Source organism: Triturus cristatus, chromosome 12 (genome assembly GCF_964204655.1).
Source record: "Triturus cristatus chromosome 12, aTriCri1.1, whole genome shotgun sequence".
Taxonomy (NCBI): domain Eukaryota; kingdom Metazoa; phylum Chordata; class Amphibia; order Caudata; family Salamandridae; genus Triturus; species Triturus cristatus.
The window spans coordinates 793,323,516-793,344,582 of record NC_140595.1 but is presented as its reverse complement, the minus strand read 5'-3'; the positions used below and the strand labels follow the sequence as shown (position 1 = coordinate 793,344,582).

At 43.3% G+C, this 21,067-nt stretch overlaps 1 protein-coding gene across 2 annotated transcripts in view; it reads right to left on the bottom strand.

The window, feature by feature from the left end:
- The window catches only part of NEURL4 (neuralized E3 ubiquitin protein ligase 4), a 277,509-nt gene that overhangs the window by 183,302 nt on the left and 73,140 nt on the right, over positions 1-21,067 (bottom strand). Inside the window, exons 6-15 of one of the 2 annotated variants that reach the window (XM_085638608.1) lie at positions 17,090-17,178; positions 16,606-16,678; positions 15,423-15,684; positions 14,847-15,028; positions 14,085-14,170; positions 13,323-13,488; positions 11,340-11,538; positions 10,069-10,145; positions 9,806-9,884; positions 7,297-7,472 (exon numbers count right to left, since the gene is read on the bottom strand). In XM_085638608.1, coding sequence (XP_085494734.1) covers positions 7,297-7,472; positions 9,806-9,884; positions 10,069-10,145; positions 11,340-11,538; positions 13,323-13,488; positions 14,085-14,170; positions 14,847-15,028; positions 15,423-15,684; positions 16,606-16,678; positions 17,090-17,178 — 1,389 coding nt within the window. The remainder of the gene's footprint in view (positions 1-7,296; positions 7,473-9,805; positions 9,885-10,068; positions 10,146-11,339; positions 11,539-13,322; positions 13,489-14,084; positions 14,171-14,846; positions 15,029-15,422; positions 15,685-16,605; positions 16,679-17,089; positions 17,179-21,067) is intronic. The other variant, XM_085638609.1, reaches the window with a different exon arrangement.

The window sequence follows — 21,067 nt, the reverse complement described above, 5'->3', positions numbered from 1 at the left end:
ACAGCTGCGTGGCCTGCTTGCAAGCAGCAACCAACCAAAGGGCCCCCTGCCTGCCATAGGCTAACATTGGGCCTAATTCTCTCTGCACCCGGCTGCCCCTGTACCGCTGAGGGTGTAACAACTGTACCTACCTGACCCTGGGAGACCCCCCCGAGTCTATGCCCAGAACCTTAACTCTGCCAGTCGAGTACTTACCCAAAAGCTGATAACTCACTTTTCCTCAATAGGGTAACATTGACTGGATTCACTTGGAAATTCTTCTAGTGTCATGTTTTGAAACTTAGAAATATTCACAAAAAATCTGCCGATCAACGAAAACAAAATTACTCACCTGCTATCAGGAGAGATCCCAGTGCTGGATCTTGGTTCCCAGCACAGACCCTGAAAAGTAATTACAACCGTACTTACCGATAACTTGATTTTCATCCATAGGATAACATTGCCTGGTTTTTACCAGAAATTCTCCTGTTGATTTTTGAAACGTACAAATATTCACTAAACATCTCCTGTGTAACAAAAACGATTTCTTTCAACTGTTTACAGGAAATGCATCAAGGTTGAATCCAGGATCCAACCCTGAGTAAGAAAATCATACGTAAAGTAACTGAAATTGCATTTATTTAAAAAGTCCCATTGAGCTCAATGTTATAATTGTGTTTGAATTGTGTTGCCTATTGCAACAACTGTAACCATTGCATTCAAAAGTCTATTGCCTATTGAAAAGTATTTAACTAAAGCACCTCATTCTGAGAAAGTATATTTTGATACCTATTGTTGGTTCTAAAATAAAACAACTATATATTTTTAGATACAAACCATTGGCCTAGAGTTCAGTTCTTGAGTGTGTGAGACCATTTGCTGACTGAGTGTGTACAACAAATGCTTTACACTGTCCTCTGATACTGCCTTACGGCTCAACCAAGCTACCACTTTAGAGAGTAAGGTTATATCTAACTTTAGCCTCTGCCAAACCTCTGGGGACTGTGGACTCTGTAAACACTGTACATATTTGGGGACAGTATATACAGAGCCACTTTCTTACAGTGGGGCAGAGGAGAGATAAAAGAAAAGCGGTAGAGGAGCTGGAACGCGAAATCCTAAAATAAGAAGCACAATTGATTAGACAATGATGACAGGAGGCACTCGTTGAGCCTTGAACAGCAAGAATATAAGGACTTAACGATAGAGGCTGCCAAGGCTGCAAATAAATTAGTGCAGCATTGGATATATGAGCAAGGAGACAAGGCAGGTAAACTTCTCACCTGGCTGGAGAAACGAGAAAGTGCTAGTTGTTGGGTTGAAACTATCCAGTCGACAGAGAGTGAAAGACTCACTGATCCCCAAGCAATAGCACAAACATTCGCTGTCCATTACGAGCATATTTACTCCTCTGAGACAACCACTACACAAAACGCCTTAGATCTCCTTAGAGACAGACCCCAACCAATACTCACAACTGCTGACACAAAGCTCCTAGATGGTGACTTGACACCCAATTTCAATTCTTTCTTTATTCGTCCTTCCAAAGACAGGACATAAAAGATACACATAGATATAAACATCATATCTTGTCACAGCAAATACAAACTCATTTTCCGTTTAAAAAGAATATAACAGCTCACAAATGCAGTACTTTTTCTCGAAACTAAAGTGGCACCCAAGGAAGTGACGCAAGCCATTACAGCGCTTAAATCGGAGAAGGCATTGGGTCCCAATGGGATACCAACTGAATTATATAAACCCACAACCAAGTATACAGTACCCTATCAGCCTGAGAAGTATAAGGAGAGTGAGGAGGTTGGTATACTACCTAGAGACCAATGACTGACCTCAATTGTAGTAATTCATAAGGAAGGGAAACCGCCAGAACATCGTATGGACCCATATCCTTGCTTAACGCAGAGGCAAAAATTCTGGCTCTCCATCGTGTCCCGATCATATCCCAATGGGTACATCTGGATCAATACGGATTCATGCCAGGACCCAACACAGCTCTCAATTTATGGCCCCTTCACTGGGTTTTGGGACTCACAAATAGGATCCAAGAGGACGCCATAGTTCTATCGCTTGATGCCCATAGATCCTTCAACACCATTGAGTGGCCATATCTAGTTGCAGTCCTTTAACACCGGGGTATGGGACCCCGGTTCTTAGCCTGTATCAGAATCCTATGCACAGCTCCGTTGGCACAGGTGGTGGTGAATGGGAAAGTGTTGCAGATATTTCCGCTCCATCGAGGAACCGACAGGGCTGCCCCCTCCCACCCCTCCTATTCGCATTGGTGCTGGAGCCATTTGCAGCCTGGATCCAAGGCAACCTGCTGATCCGTGGCCTCAGATGGACGGCAGATTGGGATGACAAAATATCACTATATGCCGATGATATTCTTCTCTATGTGGCGTCGCACCAGTCCTCGATCGCCAGAATTTTAAATATTTTCGCCACGTTCAGGAGACACTCGGGATTCACGATCAATTGGTCCAAATCAGTGATCTTCGTCTTGTATCAACCGACACCACGATTGCCCAAAGGTTGCGAGGGACAAGGGGTGATGGAGGGATTCAGATACTTAGGAATTTTCATCACACTCCACCAAGATTTATTTACAAAAATCTACACTCCCCATTAAACTGACTGAAAGGGGATGTGCAGCATTGGTGCTCACTCCCCCTCTCCTTGCTGGGCAGGGCAACCCTCTTTAAAATGATGGCATTGGCACGTTTTATACATTTTACAGAACACACCCTTTACACTACCTGATAACTATTTTAGAGCCATATCATGGGATGGGGGAGAGGGCCCTAGAATCACCCTCAATAAATTGACCCCGAGATGGTAAAATGGCGGAATTGCACTTCCAGATATCCAAACATACTACCGGGCTGCGCAATTGACAGTGATCAACCAATGGGGACATCAACCTATGACTAACCAGCCTTCCGTATGAATCGCTTGGTCCTACAACCAGGGGGACATCTACGAGCACAGTACACCAAACCGAAAAATTGTCCCCTAGAGGGGACCAAGGCCCTAACGATTCAAATGTGGCACTCTACACTCGGTAAGATGGGATGGAAAAACAAGATTACCTTGGCGACACCATTGTGGGAGTCGGATCTTCTTGGGGACATGGGCAAGAGACAAGGGTTTGATAAATGGGACCTGCTGGGCATTTCAAGGGTGGGAGATATATATTCTGGAAAGGGAATAATATCATTTGTAGACCTGCATAAAGCATACAGTTTAGCCCCCAATGAGGCATTCCGATATATACAACTCCGGCACGCCCTGTAGGCGAGAATACCCAAAGAGGAAACTTTGCCAGAATCATCACCTCTAGAAAACAGACTACTTGAGGAACATATTGCCCAAAGGGCGATCTCGCTAACATACAAGAAACTTGTGAACAATGCTCCAGATATGTTAATATGGCTGCGGGAAAACTGGGAAAGAGATATATCAGACATACAAGATGAGTGGCCCAATGCCCTGCCTTCCCCTAGAGAAGTAGCTTTCAGATCCCGCTTCTGCCTAATACAACTCAAAACAATACACAGGGCGTATAGCTCCTGCACCCCCTTGGTAAAGATGGGGAGGCGACTGGACCCACTCTGTCGCAGAGGTTGCGGTCAGGAGGGAACGTTTTTTCACACAATATGGGCCTGTCCGAAAATGTAATCCTATTGGGATGGAATAATACAAAATTTGAGCAAGGTACATGAGGCGAAACTACAACTATCGGCCAAGTGGTGCCTGCTTAATGTATGGGATGTGACGGATTTAGGGAGGGTAGAACAGATTGGTGTAACACTGGGTTTGATGATCGCAAAACGAAATATAGCGCGAAATTGGGGAGCTGAAGCGACACCATCCCTAAAAGACTGGGAGAGGGATTCGGACTGGTGTATGGTAGCTGAAAAGACTATCTACGTAAACAGAGGCTGCCCCAGAAGTGGGGAACGGTATGGAACAAATACAGAGGATGCCCATGCACTGCTCCAATAGCCCAAGCGAGACATCCTATATCTTGGGTTGAGGATGATTAGAGGAGGGTACTGGAGGGAGGGTGTTGAACAGAAAGTATAAGCGGGAAAACAAAATTAAGATTATGCCTTTTGTAAGATGACATTGATACATAATGGTGTAACACAAATTATGGTGTAATGTATAACATGTTCTTCTCAATAAAAAGAGGTTTAAAAAATATAAAATTAAAAGGAGTGGACAAACAAGAGCCTTGTCACAAGAACCAAAGACTCACTTTGCGCCAACCCTGCCAGCCTGACTGCTGCCCTCAACAATCGTGGAACAAGCAGACTCGTCGTGCCGCTGCACAGTCTCCAAGAAACCCAGAGGCTGCCAGAGCTTTGCCAATTGCCTGAAGAAACTCCCATGGAGTGAAGGAGCTACTCCCTTGTAGCCACGGGAACCAAGGACACCCCCGGGCCAGCCCAATGCAGCAGCTATCCAGGAAGAGGAGCCTGTGCTCCTCAAGATCAGATATGTCTCCCCACCGAGTGGGAGGACACCAGGACCGGCCAGAGCTCCACAGGACCAATGCTCGGGTACTGGACACCTTGCAGCAGCCAAGGCTTGTTGTGCCCAGTCCATACACCAACACTGAGGACGACAGACCTCCACATCGAGGGACTTCACAAACGAGACCCACTTTTTGAGTGGCCCAGCTGTCCTATTTGCCCCACTTCTGTTAAAAAAAAGAAAAACAAAAAGACCAAGGCGTGAGTCTGTGACCGCCGCAAGCCGATACCTCAAAGCCCCTATGCACCCACACGCCAGAGCCCGAGTCCAAGGGAGGTGACTATGCCAAAGGGGTCACCAGACCCACAAGAGCTAAGCCCACTCTTGGGTTTGTCCAGACAGGACTTCCAGTCGCCGCCTGCAGCCTCTTTCTGCAGGCCCGCTCCAACCACGAGGGACTCCTGCACCAGAATCAGACCCCAAAAGGCACCACTGCACCCGAGCCCCACAGCCCGAGGAGAAGTGGACCAAGTGTGTCCTTGCGTGCCCAAGGATCTCAAGGGTTAAGCCTCCCTGTGGGTGCACCCGGACTGGTCCCCCAGTCCCATCTTGCAGCCTCTTTGTGACCGGACTGTTCTCCCATTAAAGTGAATGGGACAACTGATGCCATTGCACACCTCTTCACTTGGACACCCCAGAGGTGACCTGTTGGTGTGGCCTTGGACGTTGCCCCGTACTTACCTTAAGTCCAGAAGAACAGTCCTGTAAGTTTCTGACAAGTGCCCGAATGCAACACGTTTTTCCTCCATAAGATAACATTATCGATCCAGAAAATACACTGTCAGTTTTTAAAAATGGTAGAAATTCAGAACTGAAAAGGTACTTACCCGTTTCTGAGGATCTTGGTATCACAATTTATATAAAAGCATGTGTTATTTTTATAAATAGGTGTCGGATTTTTTTATTGAGTGTGGTCTCACTTACTGCCTTTGTATTTGTAAGGCCATCCTGTAAAAAAAATTTTTTTTTTAAACTTAAATAAACAACCGAGTCCAGAGCATGTTCGGGGAAACAGCATGCATTGGATTATGATATTTAAAGAAGGGTTGAACCATAGATGTCCTAAACTACCAGTTGCATACATTTAAGCACGAATTCCAAAGTTGTGGCTGCATTTACAACAGAGATAAAAGCACAACCAGTTGTACCAGCCCGCTCGACTCTTGAGCGCCTACATTCAGCTGCACAACCTCCTTCCGTGCGAGCATAAGGCACAAAGCTGGAACGTATTACACAAACCCATAACTAAAAGCGCATTTTTTTGTCGTCCAGCCCCTGTCCGAGAGTGCTTAAGGGCACATCCATATGGCGTGCAGCTCTTACAAACAAGACGAAGAAGAGATGAAAGCCTCTGCCTCACATACTCCAAGCTGTCAGTACCGCCCCGCTCTTGCACAACTATTAAGTAATGCCTGCTGGGCACGCTCAGAGTCGTACACAACCTTCAGTGGCGACGAAGCAGGGAAGTCAGGCACGTACTCACAAGAACACGTCTGCTCCAGGCAGGAAATATTAAAACAAGCGCGTCCGTGAAAGCGCACTCTTGTGGAGGTGGGGTGTGTCCATTGCCGGGGTGGAGGGGACGTGCCCTTCTAATGAAAGCAACAAGGAAACCTGACCCAAAACAGATGGGCCATGCGCGCCGCTGCTGGCTCCTGAGAGCAAAACGCTCTGGGAGTAAACATTTCCCGAAAAGCTGGGACATTCACACGCCTTTGGCCAATTGCGTGCAGAAGCCAGACACAAAGGCCAATAGCGTGTGAGCACCACACTCACAAGCTTGCAGAAAAGCTGAAGTGATTCCAAGAGGCCGATTTCCTAGAGCAGCGCATGCGCACTGCGCTTGGCTCGAGCTAAAAAAAAAAAAATTTAAATAAACATGTTAGTAGTGGAAAGTGCTTTTGTGGCTAGCCGAGCAGCCTGCCAACAGATGGCAGCTGTTACGCTCTCTAAAAAGATAAATATAAATGAGTATTTAGAAGACTGCGAGGGGCAACGGAGGAGTGGGTGGGGAGTGGGTAAGCTGTGGGTGGGGTGTGATGGAGCAACAGAGGCTGCAAACCTTTTTAGAATGCAGAGCGGCCCATCAACAAACGCCAGCTGACCAGCTCTCCAACAAGTAAGTTTAAGGATGAAGATGAAGCAACGACGGGGTAAGGGTAAGCACCACACGAGAGAGCACAAGAAAAACACATGCACTTTCAAGGAACGTTGAATGAAAAAGAAAAAAGTAATTAGCTAAATGTGATCAATCAAAGGATACAAGTCAACCAATCAAAAGGATGGTAAAGAGACTATAATCCAAGCAAAGGACAAACCCACGAAGACCAAAGGCAGGCTATCGAATAGGTAACATCCAAATGTGAGTGACGATAAAGACAACCATCGGTAAGCAATGGGAAGGCTCTAAGCCAATTGTAAATGTTTGGTATGGTGCACAAGAAGCTGTAAATATCTGCTAAAAAAGAAAACACATTTTGCCTCCTATAGCCTTGTTTTCTTTATGAGAATTTTCCAAAATGATATTATATAAACATATTGAAAAGTGTTCTAAAATCCAGGATATAGGTAGAAATAGTCTAATGTTTATGAATACCAAAGACGATTTCATGATGGACAATTATCAATAAAGCCACATGGGTCTGTGTGTTTTAACATGTGTGCATTTTTTGGATGACTGCTTGCTAATTTGTGTACGTGTATGGTTTTGTGAGTGCGCTTTCAAGTTCTGCGCAGGCGGATGGTCAACAGGATTACCTTTGCTTGGGGGCAACCCAGTACAGGCGATGCCTTGATCCACACCATTGATGAAGTAGTGCAAGTCGCCTTTGGCTGTACGCATCATGCCAATCCGGGAGCCGGTGGTCAGTGAATCCAGGTCACAACCATAGTTATTGCGCATGGTGTTACCATCTTGCATGATGGCTGTACCACTGGGGAACACAAAAATAGAACCTCTGTCAAAAAATGCACAATTAACAGTCCCAAAAAAGAAGAAGGAGAAGAGAGATTAAGAAGAGATGGGGAATGGCATCAGAATTTGCACAACTACTGATTGACTAGAAGAAAGAGGAAGAATGGGAAAGAAACAGAAAACAAAGAATTGGGGACCAGTGTTAAGCAATTGATACATCAAGCAAGCATAAAAAAACACGCAGACAGGGAAACAACTGCCAGTGATATTCCCAGCTACTTTGTGATAGGGACTAAAGTAGAGGGATGAGGATGGGGAAAATTGAAAGAGTTGGAGTGAAAACAGCAGAATTTCCTAGTTACTGGCCTAACAATGGAAGAAATGAAAGACAGCTGAAAAAGGTAGATGGAATGTAAAAAAGTATAGAGGGAAATAAAATAGGATAAACCCATGCATCACTGATCCATTGTGAGGGTGAGAAAAGGCACCACTGTATTTTAAGTTAGAGATTAGCAGGGTGCCAGATTTGCTGTTACACTGCCTTAGCAAGCAACCATTCACGTACAAGAGCTTGCAGGGCAAACTGAATGTGAACTGGAGGGGATTGCTATAAGGCCCCTACTCTATTGGAGGAGAGTCTGGGTAACCCCGGAGCTGACCCCCTATTGACAAAGTATGGAAGAGATACTTGGGATAAGGGGGCAGACAACCGACCTTGGGTTAGATACGTCAGAGAAACCGTGAGAAGCTTGGGGAAAGACAGGCTCTGGGATGACCCCGTGGGGCCTGCACCCTAATCTCTAAAGCTGAACTCAAACTGAGGTATTAGGATTTCAAAACTGGTATTCTTCAAGCTAGCTCAACACTGGCTTCATTGGCAATCAGATGTGTACAGCTAAAGAACATCTGTAAGGCTGCAGAGTTTTTAGACCATTTAATCAAACTTGGTCAGAAAACTCTACATACAATTTAGATATGGGACCCTCCCATTGCGCACATTCACTCACAAATGGGCTAGTGCAGGCAATAACGAGGAGCTGGACTGCCCATCCTGTGGCCTTGCAGATGAAACTGAGGTCCATGCCCTCTTTTTCTGCCCATTGTACAGCAGGCCTAGGACCAAATGGTTAATTCCACATGCAGAAATCCAGGGACCTCCCAGCACACGGAGGCAATCAAAATCCTCAAAACAGATACTAGGGGAAACATAGTATTTACAATATCAACGTATTTATTTGCAATGTGGTGTATCAGGCGTAATTATGTTTTGCTAGATGTAGATAGATGAAACCACATATCTGCTAAGTATAATACTCTGGTGTAGGCAAAGAAACGCACATATTGTTAATAAATTGGGAGAACGTAGACGGTTCTCCTTGTCTCCCAAAATAGTTTTTTTGCAAAATGGACTAATGTTAGTAATAGTGACCAATGTTTTAAATCTGCCCATTCTACGACGATGATTGGGCAGAGAGAGGTATTTCTAACTCTAATATATACAGGCTAGGGGTCAGCCATTTTACCTAGTGTTTTATCATTTTTAATTAATGACTATGTTTTCCTATATGCATTTGTATATGGTTTTAGAAATGTGTTGGTCTATAATGGCAGAATGCCGAAATAAAGAACATGTATTAGGGACAGAACCAGCATACAAGTATTACATATGGAGACTTAGGGAAAAGGACTGTGTCACATGCTGCAGTTAAACTCTATTGCAAAACACATAGGTATTATTACAATTTACCAAAGATTAACTGAGGTGAGCCTGTCAACATAGGGCCTGGAGGAAGAAGAGGCAAAGCTGAATGGGGCTCAGCTGGAGAATAACCCAAGAGATCTGTAAAGCTAACACTGTTGAGAGTGGGAGAGCTGAAGGCATAGGGATGTGGATGAGAGAGATTGAAGGGAAGAAACACCTATTGAGCAAACTACATCAGACGAGGACGCTGAGGAACCCAGTAAAGGAAGTGTGATGTAACTGATAAGGCCACTCCTCGAAATCAAGGAATAGAGCACCATACCTACCAACTGCATGAAGCAGTGGATAGGAAAATAACACTGAAAATCTGTTTTCCTAACAAACCCAGTGAGGCAAACAAGATGGAAAATAGCACAAGTGACATGTACATCCACTAAATCCAAAGAGAGAGGGAAAACAGCCCCAGATCTACACAGATTAAACAAGGACAGAAGGATGAAATGAGAATGCCCTCTGAACAATTTTTGCCAACAGCGCTTCTGAATGAAGAGGGGTTTGTAATACAGATCTAGCAGAAAGAGACCTGTGAGACCGAGGGTGATAATAGTTTGACATGGACTTATGGGAGACACACATGCAGCATCCCTCACCTCAACATCCAGGTGTCATAGTCAATATCAGTCATGGTGTTTGGAAACTCCAGCTCATCTGGACGGATGGCGGTCACACCTAGAGGATGTGAAGGAATAACAAAACAGCACAGTCAAAACAGGGAATTCAAGACATACTGTACCTCTTCTGGAGGATAAAATTTCCAAACCTCAAGTATGAGACCTTCTTACCTCTGACAAAAACCTCTTCAAGTGAGGCCCTACACTTCTAATACAGCAGCAGACCCTTCAATGAAACTCACCAGCTTCGATGGAACCAGACCAGCGATCCACCATCTTCTGAATGACAATCTCAAACAATTCACCATCTCGTAAGGGCCTGTGGCAAACAAAAGTTAGCAAAGGATATTTAGAGCTGCCAAGGTTCTAATCCGGTGTGCCTGATGTTATTTAGTAGTGTCAAAATACAAAAAAAAAACCCAGGTCTTCTGTGGCTAATATACTCTTCCGCCATTTCTGCTTCAGAGCCACGCTTCCTCTCACACCCCAAATGTTGCAGCTATCACTGTTCAATCCATTCCATAATCTTCCCTCAAAAAAGCCGCTAAAGAGGATTGGTAGCAGCTAAAATGGAAGTGAGGCAAAATATCATGCAGATCTCTTTTAGGAGATGCTTATGGGAAACTCTGCTTCCTTCCATCGCAGTGGAATGTGTGTCAACATCAGTTAGCCTTTACATGCAACATATTATCCAGAAGGCATAATCGTCTTGGCCATGAGCCCTTCACCACTTCTTGGATGTGGACAGATTCTCCTGTTTTGACACTGTAAAGGCTCCCTGCTTATAAATTGCATCCAACTTGGAAAGCACTCTTGGATACTGCGCAGTTGCTTCCTTTGAATCCCCAGTAAAAGATGCTAACAAATGGATCACTCTCAAAATATCTAGGTTAAGATCAGTGCGCAATTTAGGGGACCAAGACTTATTTTACACCATCAGACTAACTTCCAGCAGAGACAATGGCAGAAAAAGGAAGGAGGAAGAGAGCGTTTGAAAAACAGTGAGAAAGGGAGAAGGCAGATGAAAAACCTGCACAAGTGAGAAACAAGGACACTAAGGTTATAGAATGGAGTGGCATTTGTGAACTCATAAAAACAACCCCTCCCCCACGTTATTATTAGCACTGCTTAAGATATTAGTTATGCTGAATACATTTACACCGTGCACCAGAGAGTATATTATGTATCTCCCCAATTATCTCTGTGATCCATTCTGGTCAATACTAGGCTGGTTCTGAAATTTCAATTACACTGGTGTAATTCACGTATTTTGGTGAACTTCGTGTTATACCGGTTAAGAAGAGTTCCTGAAATGACACCACGATGCCACTTTGCATAATTACACAGCATCTGTGGTAAAGGTTTACAGAGAACTTGCCATTGCAGTCAAGCTTTACCCAGAACACAGGGGAACAACAGAATGCAAGTAGTTGTGTTTTAGGGGGTGCTCTCACTTCACACAGAGGAGAGACTCTGCCCACCTCCACCTATCCATGCTAGTGGGAAAACAAACCTGTTGGAGATGACAATGGCATCGTTGAACTCGCTGCGACAGTTCTGACGGAGTGCTGTCCTACCCCCATTGGTGATTACAGCGTTATTCCCATGCAAGCTGTGAAAACGGAGGTCATTAACGGAAGTGATGGATGAAGGGCTGCTCGGAGAAAGCTGGTTATTCCCTTCTGACAGGTCATCAGGCAGAGGAAGCAGATCTAAGGGCACAGTTCAAGACAGAATCAAAAGGAGAACAATTAATGGCACTGTGTAGGAGACAAGACAGGAACAGCGAGAAGGTGATTTTAAAGAGCTCATAAAACAGGTCACATCACTTCTGTCACATCACAAACCCATGGAAAGACTAGCTCACCCTTGCTTCATTGCTGCTAACTTATTGACTTCACTAATAATGTCGCTAAAAGCATAAAGAAAACAAAACCAACTATTTCACTACTGAAACCCATGCAAGTGCATCATGTCTTTTGTACAGTATAGCTACATGATCCATATCACCTCAATTTAAAGCCATGCGATTCTGAAGCCCTCCACTGTTTTTATCTATTAAAAGAAACATATCAGATTTCCCAAAAAGATATTTGAAACCATAAAAATTCTTTTTTTGCTCAGGAGTATTTTTTAACAGAAAACATGAAAATTGTTTACTCGGATAGTTTACAAAGCACTTGCACTTTTTCTTATCTTGGGCTAGTCTACGCTACAAATGGCTCTTGGTCTGACCACGTGGCACACAGTAGAAGTAAGTTGTCACGAAGTATTAACACAATTCTGGGTTTACCCCAACCCAAAAGGTCTGAAGTAGTTTTAGCCCTTAAGAATTTTTTTTAATTACAGTGTGCCCCCACTGCAACTTATGTAGCAAAAATTTGGGGCTTTACCAATTGTAGTAGCATCCAAAGTGAAGAAAACAGACTATGCAGGAAACTTTTGGGAGCCCCGATTTCCTCCTCCTTATATGTGTGCCACACAGAATTGAAACTCCCCTATACTGAAGTTTACATTAGGGCGCGCCCAGCACTGTTATGGGTTGCAATTTGAAAGAACAGTTCGGCAACCCTCTCCAGAGACATAATAATTGATTGCCTCAGATGTGAGAGGGGTGGGGACATACCATGGCTCGCTGCTGTAAAAAAGAGCCTTAAGAGTGTGAACCACCTACGCATCTTTTTAAACCCAACTCAATCCGAGTCAATCAATAAAAAGGTGATACAAGAGGCACTGTATAAAAAGTATAGTGATGAAAGGTATCAGAGAGAAATAAAGACAACCTCAATTGCAAAGTACATGCCCTTAGAGGAATGCTCTCACTCGCTTACCAGATACCTCTTAAAACCTATAGGACACTGGGAAAGAGGGCTGCTATTTCGCCTACGGGCAGGCACCATGAAATATTTACTGATTCCCTTTGAGCTCGATGCTCTGCCCTGCCCATGCAACGTACATTGTAATCAAACAATGTTGCATTTTTTATTCTCCTGTAGTTTTTATTCTAAATTCACAAAAGGCTATTTGATACATCTTTTTAAAAAACACGCTATTTTCGACTTCAAGGTAGCCTATTTGGAAGTGTTTAAATTGGAGGATGATGAACTAATCTTTCGCGTTGGTTCATTCCTGAAGTCAGCTGTACAGTCATGCAGAACCATGTGTGACCAATGAAGGTTGCCAGAATTGTACATCATTGTAATGTTGTTAATCGTACTCTATCCATTCTGAATATATGATACATCTCGTAAACTATGGTCCGTTTTAGTCACTGTTATAAATGAATTGTGCCTTCTTGCCTTGTTATGCTCCTACGTATGGATTGTTTTTACTCTTTTTATTGTGCTTTAATGGATATTCTATATTCAAATAAAGATATTTGAAATTGTAAAATTGAAAATTGTTTACTTTTCTAAGATCCTAGTTTAGTCACTGTTTACTGCTGAATTCGAGAGTTCATGAATTTCTGTAACACTAACAGCATTCTTCCACCTACCAGAGTCATCCACAATTGTTGCCTGTGCAGCCTGCCCGTAGAGATCCACCACAGCATAGACGTTAGGAGGCACATTCCATGCAGCGGCTCCCTGTGCCACGCCATTCACAAAGAAGTGCAACGTGCCATCCTCCTTACGCACCACTCCAACTGTGTCTCCAGCCTGCTAAGACAGAAAGGAGTATGGGCAGAGGGTCATCTAGGCCTGGTAGCAAAGCATCCTGACAAGGAGACCAGGATCAAGAGACCTGGCAAATGCATGGTGGACATGTCTGGATGAATAGAGAGGGTGATTCTGAAGAGGCAGACAGACACACAGGCAGAAACAAGTTGGATGCACACATCAAGGGCATGGGGAAAGGGCACATCTTGGAAACTGAAGGAAGCATCAAGAAATGGCTGGGAAGGGAGTATGTTAGCTGAAGAATTAGGAATTTGCCTGCCGATGCAGACAGAACACATATATACAGATTCAATCAGGGTGAAGGAAACCAAAAGGACAAAAAAAAGCATAAAGCAGGGTAGATGGAAAACAGGGGTGCAGGAGTGCAGCTACACTAGAAGAAGATCCAGAGTATGGACACACATCAGAGAAAGGTAGGCACTTTGCAGACGCCAAGAAATCAGAAAGGAGATGGTAGCTTTAGGGAAAGTTGTGGATCACGTAAGAAGCATGTCAGTACAGGCAAGGTGAGACACAGCAAGGCTGAGACCAGGAGACTTGGTGATGACCTGGGGGTGGAAGGTGGGGCTGGGACTGACCTTTAATCGGTCAAGGTTATGACCGTACTCGTCCAGGATGGTTGTCCCATTATGCATCACTCCATTGCCGGTCATCATCCACGTGCCTGCAATACCAAGAGCACATGACGGTAAAAGGGGATTAAGCAAATTGGAAGTCATTCATTTCTACGATTCTCTGGGCAAATGTTATGGGGCACGGATTACACTTTAAAAGCCCCATGGCGTTGCAGAGATGTAGCCTGGGCACCATCATGGATGGAATTTGACTGAGATATGTTAAACCTGGGACTAAAGAGAAACAATGCCCACAAATCTGACAAGGCGCACTGAACGGTAACACATAGGTCAACATATTGGTGGACTATAGAAAACATAGGAAAATACTATGAACAACGCTGAATACCCATCCTCATTTATCTATATATTAGAGTGTAAGTGCAAATCCCATCATAAGCCTTGGATGAAAAAGTACCTCTCTAGAGCTGCGACATAATTTATAATCTGAAGAACCAAGCTCATAAAGATCTCTGAAGATGAACCTAGAGAAAGAACCTCTCCTTCAAACTTCCAGCAGTTTTGCATTGAGAAATGGCCCTTCCTTTAGGACATGCAGCTACTGCTTCTTCCCAAAGAGTGGGCACCTCTACACAAGCTGCTATTTTACAAAACTCCACGCCACAGGATCTCAAATATCCAAGCTTAAGAGCAAAAGCCAAGCACATAGCACTGGAAAGATTTGTATCACACCATCAGTGTGAACCACAGCAAACAGTACCTTACCAGAGCGTAGGTTGGTCATTGTGGACGGTAGTTGCAGATAGGTGGGATTGTGAGTGGTAACGCCTATCTCAATCGATCCCGCCCACTTGTCCACCATCTTGTCAATGCGCACCTGGAAGACCTCATTGTTGCGCAAGGGCCGGTTGCTGAGCACAACACCATGGTTGAAGTCATCTGTGGCACTGTGAAGACAAAGAATGAAACTCATTTACAGACAACCAATCCACATTAATACTACTCTCAGGAGTCTTTTCAATTGGTGTCCTCTGCAATGGAAGTAGTCTGCAACCAGAGATTTTGTCTTAACAACAGGCTAACCATGGGAGTGAAATCCTGGCTATCAGGTTATAAGAAATCAACATTCAGGGGTTCAACGAAACACTGAGTTGTCTCTCTAGCTCTGCTATGAACAGCAGCCTCATGTGCTAGTTTATCAGCATTCATCTCACAATAGAATTAGGTCCGAATTTGGAGCTAAGATTACCAGTAAGATACTCCTAAGAGAGGGATAAAATATCACACACTGGATTTAATCTATTATACCACACTGGCTCAATAAATGTGTGAGGTACTTACTGCGGCCGTAGGGCTGTCCGGCCCTCATTGATAATGGCTGCCTTCTGACCGCAATTGGAGTGGAAGAGGAGTCGCTCCTGCTCTGGTTCGGAGGTTTCAATGGAGCGACGCCCAACATCGGGAGAAAGGGCACGCATGATGGCATTGTTTCTTCGTAGCCGGTCGGAGTGGTTGTGATTATGTACAATGGTCACCTTCACTGCCATCCCATAAAGATCCACCACACCGTAGACTACTAATGGTGTCTGGGTGGCTGCCACACCTGAAAGAGAGGAAGGACCTCCAATGAGAAATTGGGATTCACAGAACATGCCGGTAGGGAAAAGCAAGGACAGTGAGGAATAGCAACACTGAAAGAAGGGAAATGGGGGGCGGCAGCAGTGCTGTTTAAATGGGCCTTTGTTTTTAACTACTGAAGTATTTGCTGAATAGCAACACTGACAGAAGAGAAATGAAGGCCGACAGCACTGCTGTTTAAATGGGCCTTTGTTTTTAATTACTGAAGTATTTGCATATCTGCATCTTCAACTACTGCCATAATATTGGGCTGGATGTCTGACAAAGCTTCCAAGGAATTTAGATAGTCAGACCAAATATTTATTATCTTTAAGTTTACGGGGGTGGGATATTGGTACTTCTTTTACTAAACAAAACACTGAAAATCTGATGTTGTTTTAAAAGAAATGGTATGATGAAATGGAGTAAAACTCAGTGCTTAATGCCAGGATGTGTCTGTACACTCCATTTAATTGTAGTCACCTGTTTTAAAGGTCACTGCACACCATAAAATTGGCAATTCATTTTGCACATAGTTTGATTTAGGCCATTTTCGAATGACATTCCTAAAACCAAGATTGCGAATGTAAACTGCTGCCAATCTTGGAATACTGCATCCATTCAGAAACGGATAACGTTGGCACCAATGTCACTGCTCAGGACTCCAGACAACAGGAATAAACAAATTATTTAATATCCCCATCCAAAATGGTGCATAGTTACGATGGCACACTGATGCTACAAAGACTGCGCTATTGCTCTGTTCAGATGCAATAATGGAAACCTCTGGTTTTCCTGTTATTTGCCCCATCTGCCCAGGCTTCCTTCATATAGGCTATGGTTTTAGCTCCACCGTCCTGGCAGCAGGCAAGGTCTAAGATTAGGACTGAAAAGAGGAAACACAGACCTTGGTCAATGCCATTGATGTAAAAGTGCAGAGCACCATTCGACTTCCGGGTCAGGCCGATATGATCACCCTCCTGCAGACAGAAAGAGAAGGCACTTAAAGGAGTCCGCACAGAAATAACCCAAACCAACTCCAGCAAGAATAGGAAGACAACAGTGACCCTTGGACAATGTCAGAATACAGTGAGTAATGAAGTTGAAGGTGGTAAAGTAGGGAAAAGGGAGTGGTATGTGCAAGGCATTGAATACAGGGTGCTGCACTCAGCAAGACTGAGCAGGTTGGGTGGGTGGGGGTGTGACTGGTGTGGTGTTCTGGAGTACTGTGATGTGGCTAGTAGAATGCTGTTGTCTTTGGCCTTAAGAGGTTATATGAGAAGGCTGTAATCTTAGTTAGTAGAGAAATCTACAAGTGTAAGACCGAGTGAAAAGACACTGTGGACTGCGCACGGCATTGCTATTTGCTCCTGCAGGAGACACAATCTCACCTGCAGCTCGTCCAGGCTGAACTCACAGTACTCGCGGCGCGTTCCCTTTCCATTGGTCAGGATCCCACAGCCGCTCATCATGATTGTACCTAAAGGGAAGCAAAGAAAATCAGCGAGGCAATGAGGACCAAGGGATAATCAGCTTGCACAATCTATCAAGTAGAGGTATGCAACAGCTCATGTAAGAGATGTGGTCTAATGGCTACTTTGCAAAAAAATTGAATTAAAAGCTTTTTTAAAGTTAAATGTTTTATTTATGACATTAAAAAATAAAATGTTAACGAGCGAGGAGTTCGTGCAGTGCAATTAATAGGGATGGTAATGCTAGCAGGTTCGAATATCTAACGCAAGTAACATTACAAGCAAAGGCGGGATGCACAAGGTATCTAGCAGCATTTGGAAGGTCAGTGTAGGGGTATGTGCTGGTGTGGCAGGTCTGTACAAGGTCCCTAGTCTCAAGAAGGCAGTTCCTCTAAAGATAATGCAGCAGAAATCCAATGTTTTATTGAGAGCTCACTTGTGTCATCCTATTGTAGTCGACTGTGTGTTAGTTGAAAGGTAAATATGTACATTACACCAATCACCGACAAACTGTGCATGGGTGTTACTGTCTTGTGATAGGTGCTTTTTCAGGAATAATCGAGCAGAGGAGGGATGTGATCCTTTCAGAAGGTTGAGATAATAGGCAATACAATACCCAGAAGTGTATCACGTATTATAAAGTTTGGTCAGATAATCAACAGGATACCTTTTTTTCAATGGTTCATCCAGTCTACATTGCACAGTCTAATTCGTTTTCAAAGGACTCATTGGCAATAGTTTTGAAAAGAAGTTGACTTTTCAGTTTCTCAAGTGAGTATAACGATCTGTGAGATATGGTCCCTTAAAGTATTTCCATTCCAAAATAAAAAAGATTACAGGAAAGCTTAACTATGCACTTTGCATCTGCATCAACCTATCTACAAGCACAATTTATTTTGTAAGCAGGCAGGACTTATGCCTGAAATTTGAAGATTCGCTAGAGGGAAGCTGGTCTCATTGTTTTGACCCACTTGTCCATGGTCTTGCACGGTTTTAAAATCGGTTTCTCACTGAGTACAGACAAAGTTTTGAGCAAGGCTCAGTCTTAAGTGTTGGGGAAGGATATTGTGGTGATCGTTACCTTTTTGTTCTGGCAGATTAAAGTGGTATACCTTCTATACCATGTAACTGCATGTTTTTTTTTAAATAATAATTTTTTAAGTTACAGATACTTTTTAGGGCCTATATACTGTGCAGGTACACTGCAGCAAAGTCTCTTTTGCCGCATAACAGCATTAATTTGATGTTTTTACAGTAGTCTGTCTGATTTTAAATCCATTGTAATAAGAACAGAAATCAAGTTTCCACCTGCTTAATTCTTCAGGGCGCTTAAGTTTCTTCAAGTTCAGTGTCTTTTGCAAGGCACTCGAACTATTGACAACATACTTTTACTATTATGCAGGTTTTAGCCTGAACTTAAATGCCAGAAACTCTTCTTATTCGATTAAAGTTGACCAGAATATTCCTTCACAACGTGTCTGCTTTTGCTGAATCTTTATGTGGTTGACAATTATTAATATGCATCACAAGGATTAATGCTCGCAAGCATGGTCAGTGTTTATGCCTTCAATGAGGCACTGAGTGTGCTCACTTTGCATGAGGGCAACAACCCTGAAACGCAGGCCATAAAATTAATGAGAATATGTATGTGCAAAATTGTCACAACTGTTTTTCTTCTACGTTGCTCCTGCTACAGTGAACCAAATATTAGTTGTGTCTGCAGCTATGGGTCAAAGCCCCTTGTAAGACTTCAAATCAATGTTGCAGAAAAAGTGGCAGTAATCAGGGAGAAGGTGGGGGCAGGAGGAGGTTTAAAATAAGCTGTGCAGGACAGCGAGATGAGAGTGATGCTATAGACAAGATGGGGATGTAGAGCAACACGAAAGAAGCGGAGGCGGGATCTAAAGGGGAAAGAGCAAGAACACACATGCAGACTGCAGCAAGAACACACATGCCGACTGCAGAAAGCAAAAGAAAATTAGTTCCCTGAATGTAAGATGTGGAAGGATACAAGTCATCCAATCAAAAAGATGGCATATAAGCAACAATCCAGGGGAGGCACATAGACGTGAAAAGGAAGGAAAGTAATTGAACAAGAAGCAAGCAATTGAGATTGACAAGACAACCTAATAATGATAAGCAATAGGCTGACCCAAGGCCCACTCTAAACAACAGTATTGTAAACAATAGGACTTTCACCAACTAAAGTGGTCTATAGGTGAGAGATAAAAAGGTATAAATCTGACCCTCATTAATGAAGGGACAGAGAGACAAACTGGTTACTGGGTGTTATGTGCTCTGTGGAACACTGATATTATGCCCTTCTGGTCTGCAGGTATGCAATGATATTAAATGACTCTGCAACAAATTAAATTAAATAATATTATAATGCTACAAGGAAAGTAAGGAATTTTAAACCATTTGATTAGGGAGCATGATTAACAATGTTTGGAATATATATTTTATTTACCGTAGTAATTTTTAAGGGGATGTGCTCAATATTATGATGATAATTCTTACTTGGCCATATACCCTTTCATAAGAGCAACAGATGAGAATAAATATAAAAAAGCAAAGTGTGGGAACGGATTCCAGAGTTGAGGGAGGGTTCATGCTATGTTCGCTGTAAGATTCTCCAACAGGTCTGTAGATTCCAAGCACTTCTCTTTATGTACAACTCATAAAGAGAGGTGGGAAATACATGTCCATTTTCCTTTTGTGTGCAAAAGGAGCAGTCTACATACGGGGCAATGGGAATCTATCAGGTGTGACCCCCAGAAAGTGGATAACCACAATATTATGGACCTGGAAAACAACAACACTGTTATGGTGGGCTAAATACACACCTTGTGAAGTAAAACATCCTTTGTGAAAGCCTTTTAAAAAAGAAATTAGCATAACAGATCAAGAGACGCAGAAAAATCATGTAATCTGCTGTGTTTGCAGTCAGAAGAATCCTCATAGATACCTTGTTCGTGCACCATGCACCACATATTAACATTAGGAGTCAATGGGGTAACTCAGTTTCTGCCAAAATCTCTTTTTGCTACAATTAAACTCAGGGCTCAAACTGTTCCCAATGCACTTCTGAAATCACCATCAATTCAACATGAAACTGCATGCAGCACCCTCATATCGTATGCAAAACATCAGCTTAGTGAGTGAGCACATCAAATAAAGGTCGCTGACTCGACCAGACCCACAGTTTAAACCTACGGTGAGTGTGAGAAATTGGTTGTTGTTTGACTGGGGAGTGAGCCATGGTCAAGCAACAGCCACTTTTGATGTAGGAGTATATTTAAAAGTGTGTTCTTTCAAGAAATACTGAAAATAAAGAACAAATTTTTAAACATATCCTTACATTTGTCTGTGGTATCTTGACCAACATACTGGATCTCTACAAAACTTGGATTGTATTTATAAATCATGATTCTTGTACTGGTTTCACTTATGTGCCTTCCAAGTATTGTGCCAAGCATTTTCTTGTGGTATTTTGTCTAACAGGTTGGATCTTTATGCAAGTTGAATTGATTCGACTAATCAGGACTCTTATGCTAGAATTATTTTTGTGCAATTCTAGTATTTTGTTAGGATTGTATAAATCAATTCTAAGAAAATTGTTGCTCAGAGTGCTACTCCCATATCATTTTGTAGACCAGCAAACTGGCCCTTGGAGTCACTTCTGGTAGTCCTGGGTGCAGCGTAAGATGCAGGGCTCAACAACGGGGCTGGCCTCTGAGGGTTCAAGGTAGGCTACAGGCAGCAAAGCAGTCCTTCCAAGTACAGCAGTAGTCTGGTAGAGTGCACATCAGTTTACAGAAGCAGGCAGTCCTCTGAAAGTCCTTCTGCAGATCCAGCAGTGGACTGAAGAGTGGGTCTGAAGGTGCAATTTTTATA